The following is a 20,149-nucleotide window of genomic DNA, read 5'->3' on the forward strand; positions in this document are numbered from 1 at the left end:
GAGAATCTTGAGTTAGAATTTTTTTTGCACATTTTTCTTTCCTATATAAAAAGAGAAAACTATGCTTCAAAGTAAACTGCCTTATGGTCAGAAATGGGGGAAGAGGGGAGTTATGTAATTTCCTTTAGTTTCATTTAAATATATTGGATTCAGAAAAGAGGCACAATTAATCACTCACTCACTCAACTTTAAGTTAAACAGTTTTTAACCTACACTATTATTTAAAATAATTAGTTATCCAACCTTAAAGATGTTGATTTTTCATACTAAATGCACTTGGTTTCAAAAGCGGCACTTGTCAGTTTGAATGGGCATGATGCTTCTGTTTCTGGGTGGTTCCTTCTATGCCATTGCTATTTTTGGTACTGATATACTCAGTTGAACATCTTCTGTTGTACATAATCATAAATCCTGTCTTACAGTTTCCTACAGAGATCAGCGAGAAGATTTTAGCGGGAGATGAGGTCATTCAGGTCAACGGACAGATAGTAGTAAGTAGGAACTGGATAACTGTACTAAATAATAGTAAAAGGTTATTTACATAAAGACTTCTGTAAGGAAGGAAATTTGACAGGGTTTTAATGAGAGGGGCTGAACCCTGGGTTAGCACAGTGAGAGACGTCCGTCCATTTGATGACCTGCCCGCTGGATTTGAGCAGATGTCTTTTGTCCACTAAATTGGATTATTGTTATTTTGTGGCCCAATGTCCTATTATTACTGATAGGCACACTAGAAGAAATACAAACGTTGATGCTTCTTGATGTTAAACACTGAAACATTCTGAATGTAACAGGGTTGGCAAAATGTTTTGAAAAAGAAATGTCCTCTTTTTTTTCAGGGTTTTTTTCTAACTTTTTCAAATGAAATGAATAAATAAATCTAGCACAGTTTTCTGAAAATAACTCATAGAAAGGTGCCACATCAAGCATTAGGTGCCTACATTTTGGAACCTACATTTTGGATGCAAATATACATTCATTTAACACAATGAAAAATGATAAATCCAATTCCAGGTTGGCTGGAGCAGGACAAACCTTGTTAAAAAACTAGAGGAGAATCCAAATGGAGTAAATCTGGTTTTGAGGAGGCTTCCAGGTTTCCTGAAACGCAAAGAGAGCCGAGCAAATTCTGAGGTACTAAAGGCTCATCCTTTTATTATACATACATACATACATTAAAATACTAATTTTAAACTGGCAGTTTAGCTCAATGACTCTGGAATCAGTTTTTTAAATCCTTTAGGGTTGTTTCAGCTTTGTTCACACTGGACTCATATTTGATTTGGTTATCAAATCTGATCTTTAGGACTGAACCCAAATCATAATTATGACATAAAAAGTTGAATTTTTGACAAAAACAAAACAAAAACATTGTTATGACATAAAAAGTGAAATGATGAGATAAAAAACCTGACTGGCATTCAGGTAGTTTTAACGACAAGATACTTTAAAAAACAAACAGATTTCAAACCAATTCCGAATGTGATTTGGATCAGGTTTATAAACATTTTTTTATTTTTTATATTCCATTCATTTGGTATTGCTGTTTGTCAAAAAAAAAAAGCTGAATGTATTTTGACGGTGTTAATAATAAGCTTGAAATGAACACATGAGTCTCATATGAGGTGCTGCCAGCGTTTTACATTGTTGATTCTTTTAGTGGTTGCGTTGCAACAGATTTATTGACATCACATGTTCACACGTCACACGTGGTTGTGTTTGTTCGATGAGCACATTTCCTCTTTGTGACACTGCGATGAATACACATTCTCTCACACATACACATTTACAATAAACGGTTTCCAATGAAAGAAACAATCGGATTTTAATTTGAACTTGTTTATTGAGTGCATCGTCATGACAGCAGTGACTTCCTACCCTCCTGATATTACACACACACACACACACACACACACACACGCACACGCACATATACACACTCATACAGGTTGGATGACTATTATACACTTCCGATCAAAAGTTGGGGTCAGTAAGATAAAAAAACGAAACAATTTTAATACTTTTATTATAGCAAGGATGCATTAAATCGATAGAAAAGTGACAGTAAAAACTTTTTTAATGTTACAAAAGATTTTGATTTCAAATAAATGCTGTTCTTTTGAACATTCTATTAATATATACTGTATATAGTATATAATATACAGTATATATATACTGTATATTATAGAGAGAGAGAGAGAGAGAGAGAGAGAGACTGTTCTCCTTGCCGTTTGATCTAGTATGTGTGTATTTCCAGTAAAATTAAAAAAGCTCATTTTCTGAAGCAGTGTGTGATGTAGCAGTCATGTGGCTTTTACAATGATTGGGTCTGTTGGTTACCCTGAGTCCGATCCTCAGGCTGCGCAAAGAGCTCAGACAAATGCACACATTCTTACCAGACCCATTACTTACTGATGAATCACTTTGTGAGCTATCAAACACATTCCAGTGTTAATTTATTATCATTTGTATACTATTATAATTTTAGGTTTATTACATTTTGTTTATATTTCTGTTTTCATTTTAAGATTTTTTTGAATAAAACAATTTTGAGTGTTTAGTTTTTTTAAATATGTCTCTTTTTATTATGTTTTAGATTTAGTTTTAGTTATTTTAGTACTCAACCTAAACAAAAATAGAAATGTTGCCTTGACAACAATTTTTTTTTAATAATTAATTTTATTTCTGTTAATGTTTATTTTATTTCAAGTAATACTTTTTTATGGTTTTACTTTTTGTTCTAGTTAACAATAATAACCCCAACACTTAGACTTTTAAATAAGGACACATAGACATCTATTGTTTTTATGAAGCCTAAAGCTAAAAGTAAGCTTTTGCATTTTTAGAATTAAAATAATAATAATGATTTCTTGGAACAATTTTCTCCCCAAAGTATTGCTTTATAAACCCACACACAAACACAGGCACTAGCACAGTCTAACTGGAAATGGACATATAAATGTACTAATGCATGCCACAAACTAACCATGGTCATTCACAAGACATGAACGTACACATGAACTCATTGTCACACATCTACATGTCTCGCCACAATAAAAAACACTTGCCACATGAGGAGTCACTCTCTGAGGTGACATTGGGTTTTTCCAAACGTCGATCTCATCGATTCTTTACTTTCAGAGAGAGGAAGAAGAGGAAGAGGAAGAAGAGGAAGAGAAAAACAGACATTCTCTTTTGGGGAGGGTGGCAGCTTCAGTCCGTTCTCTGTCCTTCAGGTGAGTTTGGCCGTCTCAGATGAATTTACTCTGATGCTCCTATAATCACTATATGCTGCTGTTTCTGATGCTGAATTTCCTCTGATGCTCCTATAATCACTATATGCTGCTGTTTCTGATGCTGAATTTCCCCTGATGCTCCTATAAACACTATATGCTGCTGTTTCTGATGCTGAATTTCCCCTGACGCTCCTATAAACACTACTGTATATGCTGCTGTTTCTGATGCTGAATTTCCTCTGACGCTCCTATAATCACTATATGCTGCTGTTTCTGATGCTGAATTTCCTCTGACGCTCCTATAATCACTATATGCTGCTGTTTCTGATGCTGAATTTCCTCTGACGCTCCTATAATCACTAGCCTATATGCTGCTGTTTCTGATGCTGAATTTCCTCTGACCCTCCTATAATCACTATGCTGCTGTTTCTGATGCTGAATTTCCTCTGACGCTCCTATAATCACTATGCTGCTGTTTCTGATGCTGAATTTCCTCTGACGCTCCTATAATCACTATATATGCTGCTGTTTCTGATGCTGAATTTCCTCTGACCCTCCTATAATCACTATGCTGCTGTTTCTGATGCTGAATTTCCTCTGACGCTCCTATAATCACTATATATGCTGCTGTTTCTGATGCTGAATTTCCTCTGACCCTCCTATAATCACTATATATGCTGCTGTTTCTGATGCTGAATTTCCTCTGACCCTCCTATAATCACTATGCTGCTGTTTCTGATGCTGAATTTCCTCTGACGCTCCTATAATCACTATGCTGCTGTTTCTGATGCTGAATTTCCTCTGACGCTCCTATAATCACTATGCTGCTGTTTCTGATGCTGAATGTCCTCTGACGCTCCTATAATCACTATATATGCTGCTGTTTCTGATGCTGAATTTCCTCTGACGCTCCTATAATCACTATGCTGCTGTTTCTGATAGTGTATTTCCTCTGACGCTCCTTTAATCACTATATATGCTGCTGTTTCTGATGCTGAATTTCCTCTGACGCTCCTATATTTACTATGCTGCTGTTTCTGATACAAAATTTGCATGATTTCAGGGTCTATAGAACCATTTCAAGTCTCCCATATGAGATTTGTTGTTCAAACATTAAGGAGAATAAATTATAGTAACTATAGGTTTTACAATGTGGTAGGACATACTGTAATAGGATAGTTTTGTCTGCTTCTCTCAGATAACCCATGATGCTTACCACGGATTCTGTGTTTTCCATTATTTTTCTATTTTACAGTAAACTTACTGTGTATTCAATTTAATTCAATTCAATTCAAGTTTATTTGTAAGCGCTTTTCACAATACATATTGTCCTGGTTTCACAGACAGGGTTTAGATTAAGCCAGGATTAGGCCTTAGTTCAATTGGGACATTTAAGTAGTTTTTCTAAAATGTGCCTTAGAAAGAAACATCACTGGTGTGCATCTTGAGACAAAACAATGACATTGACATATTTTAAGATATGTTATTGCATGTTGCTTTCAGTTAAAACAGCTCAAACATGCATTTTAGTCTGGGACTAGACTTAAGCCTTGTCTGTGAAACTGGTGGATTGTTTCTAAAGCAGCTTTACAGAAAATGCTTGATTCAGTGTTAGAATTTAAGAAGTTTTCTGTTATCAGCCAGAGATGAGTGTGTCAAAGTAATTTCCATACAGCAGTAATATACAGCTATAAGATAATACATGTGTGGTTAGTTAACGTCATGGATTCAGTTAATTGTATAAGAAGTGAAAGTCTCCATTCCTCTGCTTGTGTGTTTCATAAACTAAATTCTTGTTTCATTACTCTTTTCTGTAAGCTACAGTGAGGACATACGAGTACTCCGCTATCTCAGGTCTCTGTGTGTGTGTGTGTGTGTACAGCATGGCTAAACTATAGTATGTGTGCGTGTGGGTCAGCTTTCATAGCATTAAAGCTGCATCTGTATAATAGCATTGCAAAGGGCCACTTAGATGATTTTTGTGTGTGTGTGTTGTATGCAATCATATAATGTGTGTGTGTGTTTATGTACCATAGATCAGCATCAGACGGCACACATTTCAAACGGGAGAAATCAGCGCTCTCTAGTGATCAAAGCTCTGATGAACATCAGTCAATTACCTTAAAACGCCACCAGCCAGGGGCAGGTAAAAGTCACTGCAGATTGAACAAAAAACACTGAAGACATCAGCCCCCATTATGTATGCATAATGTATGCAGATTTTTTTTACATTTTGTCCACCCAGGAGTAATAAATAAAAAATGTCACAAACATCACAATTCATAATATGTACAGTTCGCTTCACGTACACTGTTGTTTGGCTCCTGTAAAAATACTTTTTTTTAAATACTATCATTGAGCAAGGACTCATTAAATTGATCAGAAGTGACTGCATGTTTCTTGAGCACCAAATCAGCATTTTAGAATGATTTCTGAAGGATCATGTGACACTAAAGAGTGGAGTAATGATGCTGAGATTTCAGCTTAACATCACAGGAATAAATTACATTTTAAAATATATTAAAATGGAAATCTTTCCGTAGCTTTGATTTAACATGATCATGGCAAACTTTTCACATTATACACAAGCAACAAGGCTGAGATAAATATTATAACAGAACAGAGGTAAGTTAGTAAATCTTTTTAGATATCAGAGATAATAAAAAACATAGTTATTAGAAATGGTTCCAGATACATAACCTCTATATAAAATAGAAAATTGTCCCAAATATTGTTCATCAGCTATATTTTTCTAGTTAACAGCACCGCTCTACCAGCTAAACTACCAGTAAACAGCATAAGCTAGGTTGAAACAGCTCTATAATTCATGTTACTTAAAGGTAGTCTTTTCAACGGCCATAGTTTCATTGGTTCTGTGTTGCTGAGCATGTATAATTGTTCCTTAGTTTATAGACTATACATTTAAAGCTGCATCTGCAGCTTATAAGCTCTATAAGATAAATATAATTCTGTCTTCACACTTATAGACTCTCAGCGTGCGAGTCGAAACAGTTTGGAAGTCAGTTCATCTGCAGTAAGAAGTCCATCCCCACAAGACCAGGAGCTCAAACGAGCCAGCACCAGCTCCTGTCCTGACATGGCAGGACTAAGAGTAAGAACACTAAAAATACATTCATTTGGTGTGACATCCAATTCAGGACACTTTGTTCTTTCTCCTTGTTAAAGAGCAAAATGCATTTTGGAGAGACACTATAATGATTTGTCACCCTTGTGCCCTTGCGTATGGTACACTCGAGTGCATCGTGAGTCATTGAGAAGCATCTGCTGAGGCATCTCACAAGAAAGTGTTTTAATGCAGCAACTGGGATGACGTCAGCAGAAGTTGATGTTCTTTGAACCATGTGATCTCAGAGTAATGATAAGTTTCTTCTAACCATAGGAAGAAAAGGAGAACAAGAAGAGCTCTACTAAAGGTCAGGCATGGATTTGTTCATTCACTATTTGTAAAAAAAAAAAAAAATCATCTATTGCAAAATAATGAATCTAACCTGATTCGTATGTATACATAAGGAACACGGACAGCGATGAGCCGCAGGAGGGTGTCCTGTCGTGAACTTGGCCGGCCAGACTGTGACGGTTGGCTCTGGAAGAAGAGAAAAGAAGCAAATGTCTTCATGACTCAGAAATGGCAGAGATTTTGGTTCGTCCTGAAAGGTCCTACGCTGTATTGGTATAACAGCCAACAGGTTAGTATGAGTTTACTTGTAAAGTGGTTGAATTACAAGTAAACTTATAAGTGGATACACAAATTGGCACTTTATAAACACAAGTAACATATTATATTAAAAAGCTTTTAAAAGTTTTTAAACTAAACTCTCCTTGAAAGTGTTTTCATCTTTACAAGGGATGCACAATTTATCTTTACAATATTGGACGATATTCGATTTTTTATTTTTTATTTAGCCAATATTGGATATTGTAACAGTCTTTAATAACAGTGTTAAATATAATCTGAATATTCATTCTTCCTACTGTACATTATAATGTTGTGATGCCAACATTAACTTGTTGCATTTAAAAATTTTAACTTTATTTTCAACAGTTTTGTTTTTTAAGGGAAAAATGAGAATACTGTCGTTTACTCACCCTCATGTCATTCTAAAACTTTATGACCTTCTTTCTTCTATGGAACATGAAAGAAGATAATTTGAAGAATATTGGTATAAAAAAACAAAAAACAGTTTTGGTTCCCATTGACTTCCATTGTATTCCCCCCCCACACACACACACACAATGGAAGTCACTGGGAACCAAAACTGTTTGCCACCATTCTTCAAAATATCTACTTTTATGTTCTGTATAAGAAAGAAATGCATACAGGTTTGCAAGAACATGCAAGTGAGTGCATTAAGACAGAATATTCATTTTTGGGGAACTATCTATCCCTTTAATTTGCTGAGACAAAATGGTGTAGAATTTTAATATCGCCCACTAAATGATACTAGTTATTAGTTTATCGGTATCAGACAGAATTTCCTCTGTACCTATATCTTTGTACTATCTTTGTACTATCTTTGTACCTCTATTTTGTACAAAATCAGTTAAATTTGATGTACTTAACAAAATAATTATTGAACCCCTTTTTTGTTTGTGCAGGAGGAGAAGGCGGAGGGCTTAATCAAGATCGGAAGCTACAATATAGAGAGCGCAGGAGAACACAAGAGGAAGTAGTGAGTATCTTCTGCACTATACAAAACATGCTGGCAGTGGTTTACCCATTCATTATTTGCTGCTGTATCAAATTTAAAGAAAGCATATCTATTGACTGAACAACATTAAACCCCGTTCAGCGTGATTGTTTGTGTTCACACTATCATAAAGAAACAGAAGTCGCCCGGCTCCTCGGACTCTGTGTTTGTGGTTGGCTGTGAGAGTGAGAGTATCTGGCACAGGAGGGCAGTTAGCTGGAGATGTGTTAATAACAGAATTACACTTTACATTCCTCAGATCTTCCCCCGCAGTCCACATACACTGTACAGCACAACCTGCCACCATGATGACAAATGAGTTTTCATTAAGCTGCTAAAGCTTCTGCCCTAAGATTAATGGTTATTATCATCTGATCTCTTTCTCTTTTTCTCCTAGTGTTTTTAAAATGCGCCACCCGCGCTTCCAGAATTTTTTCTTCGCTGCTGAAAATGTAAACGACATGAGCAAGTGAGTCTGGCTGCATATAAACAAGCATTTTCTCTAAACGACAGTTATGTCTTAGAGAGCATTTTGTAAAAAAAATTATTGAGTAGCGAAATGTCACAATGATTAGATCTTGCTGTGCACCTGCAGTTTATCTTCATGTGCAAATGACTGTGCTTTGATCTGTGAATTTAAATAGATGTGTTAGATGAAATGACATTGTATTTTTAAAGGTGGAGTGTTACTTCTGTGGTAGCCTAGTATAATAAGTGATTCACGGGTTGACTTAACAAAAAGTGTAAACGCTGTGTGGGGAATTCAGAACAAATTGCATATACTGACAGCCGAACTGATTTGTTTTATTGATATAAAAAAAAAAATGCAGATCAGGTTATGATGAAACACGCTCACAAATCTGTGCTTAGTGCAATTTACACAATTGTGTAACCTGATCTTGTGGGTCGGTAGTGCTTGTGCAGTTGACTGTCACAATCTAGCAGACTTGATCTTAATCATGAAAATAATATCTTTAATTGCATATCACATATTACTTTATATTACTGAGGCTAACAAATGGTAAAATAAACATTTGGGTAACAAGCAATCATCTTAGTCTACTAGCTTAGCATAACACTAATAAATTTCAATTTATTAAGATAGAATTTTGCATTTTAAACAGGGTGAAGGGGACAGCAGGATCTGCTTGGAAACCAGAAATTCCACATTTCACCATTAATATAATTTAATATAATACAGTAAATAAGCTGGAAAGGCTTGTATTTGTTCTTTAAAAACATATTTTGTGAAAATAACTTAGAAAATAAATAGTTTTATAGCATTGATCAGATAATTCAACATCCACTGCATGGCACCTCTGCATAAATTCAGGGCTGAGCATCTTATGTAATAGCACTACAGATTGGTGCTCTCTTTTACACTGCATGGTTTGTCCAATGACCAGTCAAACTCAGGTGCTTCATACCTCTAATAATAGAGCTGATGATATGATGTTCTGGAGAGAACCTTGGGCAGTTATGTTAACTATCATGTATCATTCCCCCACTCATTTGCCAGATGATAATAGTAGACCAATCAGGTGACTTGGTCTCATCTAAAGAGATTTATGCCATTTATGTCCATTATTTACGGGCACGATTGTTCAGATGTTCTGTTGCCAAGTTGCAGTGGTTGATCTGAGCTTCAGTATGAAAAGCTTTGAACTCTAAAATGACTCTTAATGATTTTGACCTCTTGAGCAACACTTGAGGAGCTGCAGTAAAGCAGTGAGTCAGATACAGAGAGCAACAGTCTCGGTCTGCGGCACTGGAGACAATGTGAATGCCAACGCCTTTAACCTATTAAACACTCCCCACCTCATGTTTACCTGCCTATTATTGCTCTTTTCTACAGCACACACACATAATCATTCGTTTTTATGCATGCAGGATCTCTCACATGTCACCTATGCCCCCTACTGTTCATTGCCTAATACAACACGATACAAATCACTTGTAGTGCAAATTGGAAACTGGTGATGGTGAGACATGTGGATTGGTGATAATTTATCACTGATAAATCAGTGTTTTTGACTGCTTTTGTTCTCTCTCTCTCTCTCTCTCTCTAAAAAGATGGATTAATTGCCTAATTGCAGCCATTCAGAAACACAAGAAATATGTCCAAGGTCAGCCAGACAGTGAAGAAGGTAGGCAATTATGTGTTAACGCATTTTTCATAGTATATATGCCAATACTTATGCTGTTTCTATGCAATATTTTCAATATACAGTCATTGAGGATTTTGATTTAATTCTGGCATAGAATTTGTAAAGTCCAAACTTGATGCCTTCATCATCTTATGTAACTTATTCTAATGTTCTTTCTATATAAAAAAAAATTATTCTACTGAATATTATGTTTCCATATTCCTCAAGTGTATTTGCAACTTTTTTTTTTAACTTGTCTTTCAAGTGTATTTGTAACCTTTCTCTATTATGTTGTGTTCTATAAAAAAAATTCTGTCACTGCTGGATTCATGAATGATGTTTCTGTTGTCAGACTGTTACAGTGAAACTGAATCTGAGGAGGAAACATCACGTTCACCTCTTTCTCATCGGAAGAAACTCAATACGGTGAGAATAAACATAGACACACCCACTCACGAATACACATCGACATGTACGTGCAGTCCTCACATACATACACAAAACAAATAAGAATAAAATAAAACCTAAAATTAAAGAAATATTCAATTTACTCAACCTCATGTTGTTCAAAACCGGCAGGATTAAATTTTTTGTATGGAATTTTCCCCCCCGATATTTACAAAAATACAGTAAAAACAATAATATTGTGAAATATTATTACAAGTTTTCTGTTTAAATATATTTTAAAATGTAATTTATTCCTGTGAGGGCAAAGCTGAAATTTCAGCAGCAGATACTCCAGTCTTCAGTGTCACATGATCCTTCAGAAATCATTGATATGATTGGGGATCAGAAAACATTTCTTATTACAATAATTTACTGGTTCGGAGATGGAAACATTTCTTGTTATTATCAATGTGGAAAAAAGTACATTTTTCCAATATCCAAACTTGAAAAATATTGTGTGCTGTATACTTTTCCTTGGAAATTAAAATGCCTTACAGATTTTCCTCTTTATTTTGTAACAGAAAACCCAAACTCAATCAAACACACTTCCTCGGACAAAGGGTAAGCAGAACAGGATGTCAGAGCCATTAACTATTTCACAAGCAGGGGGCAGCAAAATCGCAGGTAAAGGATCAGCATAAACTGTATCAGCCTATCAGCTTCTTAATATCTTGAATCTTTAAATCCTTTGGAAACTTTGTCAAGATAAACAAACAAATTCTCTCTATGTCTCAGGAAAATTAGATGAGATGGATGAAATGTTCCATAGCCTGAAGAAAGGAGGAGTGTCTCTGATTGGTCAGAATCAGCCGACGACTCACGACCAACTTCGTAAATCCTTCATTAAACGCAACAAAAACCCTGTTATCAATGAGAAGATACACACACTCCGTGCCCTCCAGAGCACACTCAAGGTCAGACATGATACACACACACACACACATTCTTGTACATCTATCTTTATGAGGACATTCATTGACAAAATGCAATCTCTAGCCGCTTACCCTAACCTTACCCATCACAACTAAGCGCCTAACCCGAACCCTTACCCTAAACCTACTCTTAACCTAATTATAACCTTATCCCTAAAACCAAGTCTTGACCCTCAAACAGGCCTTTAAAGGGGTCTCAGAAAGTGAGGACCAGCCAAAATGTCCTCACTTTACTCTCTTTGTCCTCACTCCAATGGTCTAAAACTCAAACTGGTCCTCACAAAGATAGTTGTACAAGTACACACACACTACCACACACAAACATGAACTGTTATTAGGATTATTTCCTACTCACGTCAACAATAATAGATGGACAGTATGCAGTACTACATAATTACCCAGGTAGAGGAGGTCAGGCACACAGTGGTCTCAACATTTGTCATTGGCTGCCTGTGTTTCTTAGGCGAAGGAGGCGGAGCTTCACCTGATTAACAAGATCCTAGAGGATTCTGAGTTCTCATCGCAGAAGTTCCGTCAGTGGAAGCAGCGCAATGAAGAGCTGCTGCAGGACATTGAGAAACTGTACAAACAGGCAGAGTCGCCAAGCATAGACACAGCGTCCACGGCCAACGACGAGGCAAGCGGACTGTCCCTGAGTGACGGAGAACAGTTGGTAGATGCAGAGACACCTGATGACGGATGCTTCACTCCTACAGATGCACAGGTGCTGATGCAAACGCACACACCAGTCACAGGCGAAACACCTACAGAGAGCTTCTTTTACATATGACACGGGTACAGAATGTCCAAACGCAGCCACTTTCCTCCTGTGTACTGTATTAAAACAAATAGATAGAGAAACAAAAGTGCAACACTGGGACAAATGTGTGGAGCCGAATTGCAGCCATCCGGCACAGAGCGATGGTCGTTTCACAAGAAGAAAGATCTGTTATCTGGAGCTTTTCAGCTACTTCAGTACTACTTTGTACTTCTACTGTACATTCACTATAAACTGTCACTGAATGTATGATGAACTACAACATGCTAGCAAAAGAACAAATTTAACTTTAAGACACTTGCTAAAAATGTTGATTATACTGATGTATGTAATTTTACAAATATATTTTAGATTAATTATATTATTATTATTATGCATATTTGTTTTTACTTTAGGTGTGTGTGTAAGGTTTGCTTAAATATGTAAAAAAAAATTGTATGAATGTTTTCAGTATGTTCAGACACAATAGACAAGAAAGTATTTCTTTTATAAGAATTTATCCTTTTTATTTTGTAGATAATTTCTGACATTGCAGATCCTGAAAACAAGTTTAGCAGGCTCAAAAACTATATTTCCTGAGGAAAAAAAATGATTACCTCAACCTCGCAATGCGTTTGTATTAAATGCCCAGCGTTGGTCATTTTCCCAGAATTGCCACACAGTGGCGCCCTGTGTTTTGGTCACGAGGTGTAGCATATGCCACCTGTTCCTTTTAGTCTTTCAGTGTTTTCGTTCCAACACTGTGCATGTGTATAATGGCTGCATGTCTATATATGTTGTTTTATCTGAAGCTTCTCTTTCAGTCTTTTTATTTTATTCTAAAATATCACCGGCCAAATAGCTTGATTTTTATTTTATTTTTTCAGTTGATCAAAGGAAAGAGTGTTAAACGACTTGTGTGTCATGCTCTTGTAGACAAATTGGAATCGCAAAATGTTATAATAATTTATTTCATGTTGCTGTTTTAATTTTTTGTTCATACATCTATAAACATAGATAAAAAATGTAAAAAGATATAGAAATTTGTTATTTGCCTTATGTTAATAAAAAGTGTACAATTACTGTTTATTTAGAGCAAATCTCACTGCATCTGTTCCTCTTAAATTGGTTTAAATGCTCATTAGTTTTTTGGAGGGAAAAAACAACTATTTTGTTCATTCTGTAACACTTTACTTAAAGACTTTATATATAATGCATTATAAAAGTATTTTTAATGCATTAAATATGCCTTGCAATGTGCCTTATTTTTATTTTTGATTGTAACATTTGATCAAATATTATAAATCAGTAGAATATTTTATTGTTTCAATCTAAAACATATGCACAGGTTGCATATGCAAGGTCTGTTTTTTTTTTTAAGTATTTGATTTTTCTAATTTAAACTGCTGACGTGATCTGACCTCTGCTTCTTGTAATGTGGGAATGTACAGGTCAGACTATGTATTTACCAAAACAAGCTGTTTAGTGGTTTAGTGTAAAATCATTAGCATGACAAAGACAAACCAACAGATCATTTAAGCAGATGTGATGACTGAAATATTTCAAGCAGTCTGACTTTTCACATAACATGAGAAGCTGGAAAAAATGCTTTGAAACATTTAATCAGTAGCCTTACACATAGGCATTACAGTCAATAACACATATTTTAGAATTAGTAACACAGATCAATATATTACAGATTAATACTGTTTGTCCAAATATTAAAAATGTGTATTAGTCATAAGGCTTTAGCGAATTGACACAACACTTCTTACGCACAAGTGGGAAAAGCCTAAATTGCCTACAGCCTTGTGACACTAGTAGCCTACATTTCTTACATTTCAGGACAGCTTTGGAAAGAACAAAACAGTATACTGTCATGATGAACAGTAAGTCTGCCACGAAATAAAAGTTGTGTCATTTTGAAGGCTGTGCCCTCTGTCACGTTTGCCGACTGTCATAGGGGATGTTTCATTTCAGAAAAGTAACCATTAAAAAATGACATAAACTGGCGTAAATTATTGTAGTTTTTGTTTTACTTGTGAATGTAATTTTCTAAAATGAGGCAGCCTCACTGGCATATGTGGCTGACAAATGCGACCTCCAGAGGGCGCAGCCTTCGAAATGAGACAAATACAGACAGACACCGCATACAATCATTAACGTATTAGCAACTAAGGAACAAATGCAAGACATATCGCACCAGATTGGAAAAGAAGTCAACAAAACTTGACAAGGCATTTTAAATCACGGAGCCCATGTGCAAAACGCTGAAAAAAGCAGCAAAATGGTCAAAGATGTCTGTCTAACGCATGTTTACATAGAAAAACAATTACATACAGTGCAGTGTAATGCAAAAACGCATTGTGAGAACCGGAGTTGTGCCGAATTTCGACCCCCGCCAAATTATTACCCCCCTAGTATTGGTAGGTTTAGGATTAGCTGTGGGGGAGGGGTTAGGATTAGGGGTGGGGTTAGGATTAGGGGTGGGGTTAGGATTAGGCAATCAGGTACTGACTTCAACGAGGGGGGTAATAATTTGGCAGGGGGTCGAAATTCGGCACAACACCGGCCCTGAAGGCTCGCTCTCACCAAAAACGCTAACTATAAAGTTCGTTAATCATTCTAATTAACGACACAGAAGAAATATATCAATGGAATCGCTTTCCGAGCTACTTTACTTTACTACTTTACGCTAACTGATAAACGATAAAAACTTATATGAATAAACAATGTTAGTTTAATAGTTATCATTATATTTATAGTTAGCGGTCTTGGTGTGAACGGGCCTTCTGGTAACTGGTAACTTTGTACAGTTTAATATGGTTCTCTTAAGAAACATCACATGTAGCCTACTGTTTCACATTTCTTAGACTAAGTTCACAATGAAAGCCTTAGTGCTCAGATCCGATTTTTGAGTATAGTTGCTCACATTGTTGTTTTAAATGTGACCAATATCATATTTCAGTGTGAACCGATCATGGTCCTGAAATGACCCGCATGCGCAAAATGATGTTTTATTAACAACACGTTCTAATGATCAAGCAATCAAGTCATTCCAACCAGCTGTCATCAATCAGTAATCAACAGGTCCACTCAATCAGCATGAGTTAAACCTATAAATATACGCAGTCGACTCACCCATATTCCTCGACAGTTTTCAGCATCCCTCCACCACCCCATCTCCTCACACTTGCATGGTTATCTTCCTAACCAGAGATGGGGGGAGTACTCTGGGTTCGGGCCCAATTTCCGAGCTCGGAGCCCTCCCCCCGGACAGCACGCCAAATACGCATAACCATTTACTCTCTGATCATTCGTAAGTGTGAACTCGTGAAAGAACGATAAAAGACGTCACGCAGCATGCTGTCATAGGGAAGTAAACACAGAGAACATTAAAGTAAGTGATAACGAGTTTATTTATAGTGTGATCTGCAACAAAGTCGAAAAAACATAGCAGAGTTTTTAAACATTTATGATTTGTGTTGCTTGTATCACAAATCTGTATAATTTGTGGTTTTATCACAAATAGCTGTCACTGTAATACTTGAGTTTTGACACATTAATGTCCATTACTGACTACCTTTCGCAACTGTCTTGATAATTTCGGGTTGGTAAAATCTGACTCCCTTGAGTGCAGAATTGAGACGAATGTCCAATCCTGCTCCAGGAGGGTCACGGTCCTGCAGAGTTCAGCTCCAACCCCAATGAACCACACCTGAACCAGCTAATAAAGGTCTTACTAGCAAAACTAAAGGCTTCCAGGAAGCTGTGTGAGGGCAAGTTGGAGCTAAACACTTCTGGACAGTGGCCCTCCAGGACCAAGTTTGGTCACCCCTGCTCTAGAGTGATGCAAAAGTCGCATGAATTCCAATTTGACTGTTCAGAGAGGTCACACTGCAAAACATCTGACCTGTATCGGATTTAATACAACATATGGAAGTGGCACAAATCAGAATTGAAAAGAACAAGCGTAGCGTTAGTTCTGGCAGGTCACGTTAGTCAAGCTCGCATCAGCTGACTCTCAGCTGCTCTCCCTGCTCTTATCCATGCTAGGCTGCATGGATGCGCAGGGAGTTCTTGCCCAGAAGGGAACCATACCGCCAATCCTATGGTAATTGTCAATCGTATTTGACGGTAGTGGTCCTGACAGAAATCAGATTTGATGTGGTTTGTGTTGTTCACACTGTCATGAAAAAAAAAGATGTGAGTCACATATGAGCAAAAAAAAAAAGGATTTTGGCCACATTTGCCTGCAGTCTGAACATAGCCTTATTCATCCCATCTCAATGTGTTTGAACAGCATAAGAGTCTCTTCATCTCTCACAAATGGTCGGTCCATCTAACAGTTCACCTCATACATCTCAACACTGTCTTTGAGTCCCTGCTTATGGCGGAATGAACACTTCATGCTTTTGAACCCAAAAAGTAGTGCAGTCCCTCCCAGCACCTGTACCCAAGCTCCCACCCAGCCAAAATAGAGCGACCCGGCCGGGTGTAGCGTTAGCCAGGGTGGCTTGTGTACGTTGAGTCCTTGTGTCTCTGATACTGTTGAATCCACCTCGATCCCCAGCTTCGAAAGATGCCGAGTATACACTCCTAAGGCAGCCAAACTGAGCACGCCTGCCAGCGCAACCAACAGGCCACCGGCTGCCGCTACACTCCTGAGCGGGATATCGGTCCAGCAGCGGACCCCCACGCTGGCGAGCAGGATCCCTGCGCTGCACAGGAAGAGAGACGACAGCACCATCCCCTGGACCATTCGAACCCGAGCATCCCGCTGGTAGGACCCCGATACGGGCCAGCACTCTTTGACCTCCGAGTGCACCACCTGCAGGCAGCTCTCCCATAGGCCATCTGAGCGGAGTAGGAGGAGCTCCGTTGCTCCGCCCCGCCCTGCCACACCAAGCCGCGCATGACCCTCCCTCCACTGCGGGGTGATCGCTGCAGTGAACATCAGCACAAGGCCCAAGGGAGCGAACACCACTCCCATCAGCATGGACGCTGGAGTTTGCATCGTTTCTTTGTAGATGTTCAGCTCTTCAGGACGATGCTAAGAAACCACCGGCAAAGACCTGGTGAAAAGAATCACATTTCAGTTACACTCATTCTACTCGCAGATTCTAGAAGATGCTTTCATTTAAATCTGATGTCCATTGGCAGAAATACACTCCTGGTTTTGCCGTCTGTTAGATCTAAAAGAGAAAGAGTGCGCATATGCACGTCTTGTTAGCCGTTGACTCTCCTTTGAGCTCTAAGAAACATCGTCACTCCTGGCAACCAGCACAGTGGAGGTGCATGGCCTGCTGTTGCTAAGAGACAGTAACCTGGACGATCCTACGGTATATCTGAAACAGTTCTGTACACAGCCACAGGTGCTAGTGTCTTCTGACGTAAATGTGTGGTTGTGTTGTCATCGATGTTGATATTGTGAACTGGACACATTTTGAAACAGTCCTACAGACATATAAGACAGGAAGCCAGACATCTGGGAGCTGAGAGAGCGTGCTGATGTCTGTTCCACACACACATTCATAGAAGACAAGGACAAAAGGAAACCTTCAATTGACTTGATGTTATTTTTAATACATGAACCTGTAGACACCCAATATTGTTTGACAAGAGCGGTGTATTTTCATCATCTAATCGGTTGTTAACCAACGTCTTGACAATATCACCTTCAAAGGTGTCTGCGGAAGGGGTGTGGATGTACGTTTCAACAGTTTGGTCAATCGCTTAATGCGCTTAGAGTACAGTACTGTCTATCATCACATTAATTTCCTGTTTCAGTCACCTTTGTTGCATGGCAACCCAAAAACAAACATTTAAAATGGTGCACTGGCTGGCACCCATACGTTTATGAAAAAACAACAGAATCTGCCACATCAACAAAATGAGGCTACTCACATTGTGAAAGCACCTGACACCTTTGACGCCTGTCTTCAAACCGCACTAGTTATTAAATATCTGGAAAAACAACATCACAGTATGATCAGAGACACAGTAGTCGAGCTTTGATTTTTCTGTAGAAAAAAACTGTAAGCTCATTCCATCATGACAAGGATCAACAGGATGAGGCTTTTGCAAACTACTCACAGCAGACAATACAAACAGAAAGCAAAGATGCAAGATAAGTTTATATTTTGCATTTGCCGGAGATGTTACGGTCATCTGCTTCTCTATTGGAATCACACATAGCAGAGATGTCATCCACTTACCTCTCTGGAGAAAAATGAATGATCATTCAGCTGCTCTTTTTGTTAATTCTGAGATGAATCCTTCTGCTTTCTGTCATTTCTCTCTCCCTCACTCTCATATTCTCTCTAGTTTTGTATATGAGGCTTTCCATACACCCCCATCCTTCTTTGGATGACACACACACACAAAACAGAACAGAAAAAACAGCAAGTCTGACGTGTGCTGACTGCAAAATGCAGACTGCCTGCTAAACCAGATGATCTGATGAAAGAAAAAGAGACATGGATATATGGATAGAAAACAAATATTAATTTAAAATTCGTATCATATCTGTTAATACTTCATCTTACCCCAAGGGTCTAATTTTACCTTTGCACTTTACTCCTTAAATCTAAAAACATTGTGTCCACAATTCCCTCATTAAAAAAATAGACACAAACATATTTTATATTCAGCATAATACAATGTTACAGATCACTGTTTTCCAGAGACACAAAATAAGCCATAGCCATATCATTAAATGTATTTGGATTTTGTGCAGTCTTGTCAAGGACATATTATCCCATCTTACCCTACATAAAAACATGAACACCCTCTCAACTTCAAGTCGTATTTACCACTGGGAAGCTCAAAGATCATTTTGATACCCAAGTTCTCGAGTTGGGCGGGCCATTTTAGTGTTGGGTCCAAAACAGAGACCACCTTTGTCGAGTCCGAGTCGAGCCCAAGTCCTTAACAATCGAGTCCGAATCCAAGTCCGAGTCCAAAGAGGGCTGAGTCAGACTTGAGTCCGAATCCTTAACATCCGATTCCGAGTCGAGTCCGGCTTAGTCCACAAAGATTTAAATTATTTGAAATTGACCGAGTCCGAGTTCGAGTAAAGGCCATATAGTAAATAGTAAGCCATATAGTAAACTTTAAACATGGCGGAAGGGAGAGGATTGCTGTGACTGGAACTAATTTCCAAAACAGCTAGGCCTACATCGCCTTGTCGTAGGCTATATATGAGTAGCCTTATAATTTGAAGTGTAGGCTATTGTAGACTATGTTTCATACACAGTGAAAATAGCATGTATTTGACTGAAATTCTTGAATTGTCAGCAAGTTAACTCTAGATAGTGCAGCGAATTTTAATTTGTTAATAATGGGACGCTAAATAGCCTATAATTTTGTCTTTAATAAGATTTTCCAATAAATATGCAATACTAATAATGGTGTCCTCCATGATTCCTGTTCTGACAATAAGAACTTAAATGCGCCGAGTTCATAATGACAACTTCAGAAGTGGGAAGTAGGAACATTTCTGGTGTCATTTGCTTCCAGTTATTTTTAGCATAAACAGCTTGTTATGGTGATTAATATTGCAAACTGGTTGGCCTATTTCTTAATTATATATATTATTTGATATATTTTACCGGCTAATAAATCGGAAGTCTCGCACATTCACAGAAAACATTTTCCGTGTTGAAAAATTATGTCAAGGCAGTTAGCTGGTCTAATGGATTCGGTGGCAGGATTCGATTCAAACCAGCAACTCCAGAGTTTGTGGCTCTTTGGGGCAATTATTTTAAAGAAACGATTCATATGAGTCATTAGTGCGTGAATCAGAAGGTTATTGTGATGTTTGTTTTCGTGGGAACCGCGAGTAGCTCCGCCGCTGAAAAGCAAGGCGGGAAACATGCTGTGATCTGCGACACAACTGTGAAATAGGTAAATGCAAATT

The 20,149-nt window shown here is 37.7% G+C and overlaps 2 protein-coding genes across 7 annotated transcripts in view; one reads left to right on the plus strand and one right to left on the minus strand.

The window, feature by feature from the left end:
• The window catches only part of cnksr1 (connector enhancer of kinase suppressor of Ras 1), a 28,226-nt gene extending 14,916 nt beyond the window's left edge, over window positions 1–13,310 (plus strand). For 3 of the 4 annotated variants that reach the window (XM_082142523.1, XM_082142525.1, XM_082142526.1), the window contains 14 exons: window positions 423–491; window positions 1,015–1,134; window positions 3,142–3,236; window positions 5,273–5,382; window positions 6,224–6,348; window positions 6,637–6,670; window positions 6,768–6,943; window positions 7,854–7,927; window positions 8,343–8,414; window positions 10,019–10,092; window positions 10,445–10,518; window positions 11,061–11,163; window positions 11,275–11,453; window positions 11,935–13,310. In XM_082142523.1, the coding sequence (XP_081998649.1) occupies window positions 423–491; window positions 1,015–1,134; window positions 3,142–3,236; window positions 5,273–5,382; window positions 6,224–6,348; window positions 6,637–6,670; window positions 6,768–6,943; window positions 7,854–7,927; window positions 8,343–8,414; window positions 10,019–10,092; window positions 10,445–10,518; window positions 11,061–11,163; window positions 11,275–11,453; window positions 11,935–12,261 (1,632 nt within the window). In that variant the 3' untranslated portion in view covers window positions 12,262–13,310. The remainder of the gene's footprint in view (window positions 1–422; window positions 492–1,014; window positions 1,135–3,141; window positions 3,237–5,272; window positions 5,383–6,223; window positions 6,349–6,636; window positions 6,671–6,767; window positions 6,944–7,853; window positions 7,928–8,342; window positions 8,415–10,018; window positions 10,093–10,444; window positions 10,519–11,060; window positions 11,164–11,274; window positions 11,454–11,934) is intronic. The other variant, XM_082142524.1, reaches the window with a different exon arrangement.
• A 1,491-nt stretch (window positions 13,311–14,801) lies between these two features.
• cldn23l (claudin 23-like) lies at window positions 14,802–19,307 on the minus strand. 3 transcript variants are annotated; one of them, XR_014199114.1, is made up of 4 exons: window positions 18,447–19,303; window positions 18,136–18,195; window positions 15,461–17,303; window positions 14,802–15,096 (listed from the first exon to the last, which is right to left on the minus strand). XR_014199114.1 is itself a non-coding variant. In XM_082142622.1 (3 exons), exon 3 carries the CDS (start codon window positions 17,243–17,245, stop codon window positions 16,571–16,573), a length of 675 nt encoding a protein of 224 aa, XP_081998748.1. In that variant the 5' UTR covers window positions 17,246–17,303; window positions 18,136–18,195; window positions 18,447–19,303; the 3' UTR covers window positions 15,148–16,570. The 3 variants fall into 3 exon arrangements, 1 of the variants encoding a protein (XP_081998748.1); XR_014199113.1 differs by lacking the exon at window positions 18,136–18,195 and having other exon boundaries at window positions 18,447–19,307; XM_082142622.1 differs by lacking the exon at window positions 14,802–15,096 and having other exon boundaries at window positions 15,148–17,303.
• Window positions 19,308–20,149: the final 842 nt, after the last annotated feature.

The sequence above is a fragment of the Leuciscus leuciscus genome (assembly GCF_965113295.1).
Source record: "Leuciscus leuciscus genome assembly, chromosome: 17".
Lineage (NCBI taxonomy): Eukaryota > Metazoa > Chordata > Actinopteri > Cypriniformes > Leuciscidae > Leuciscus > Leuciscus leuciscus.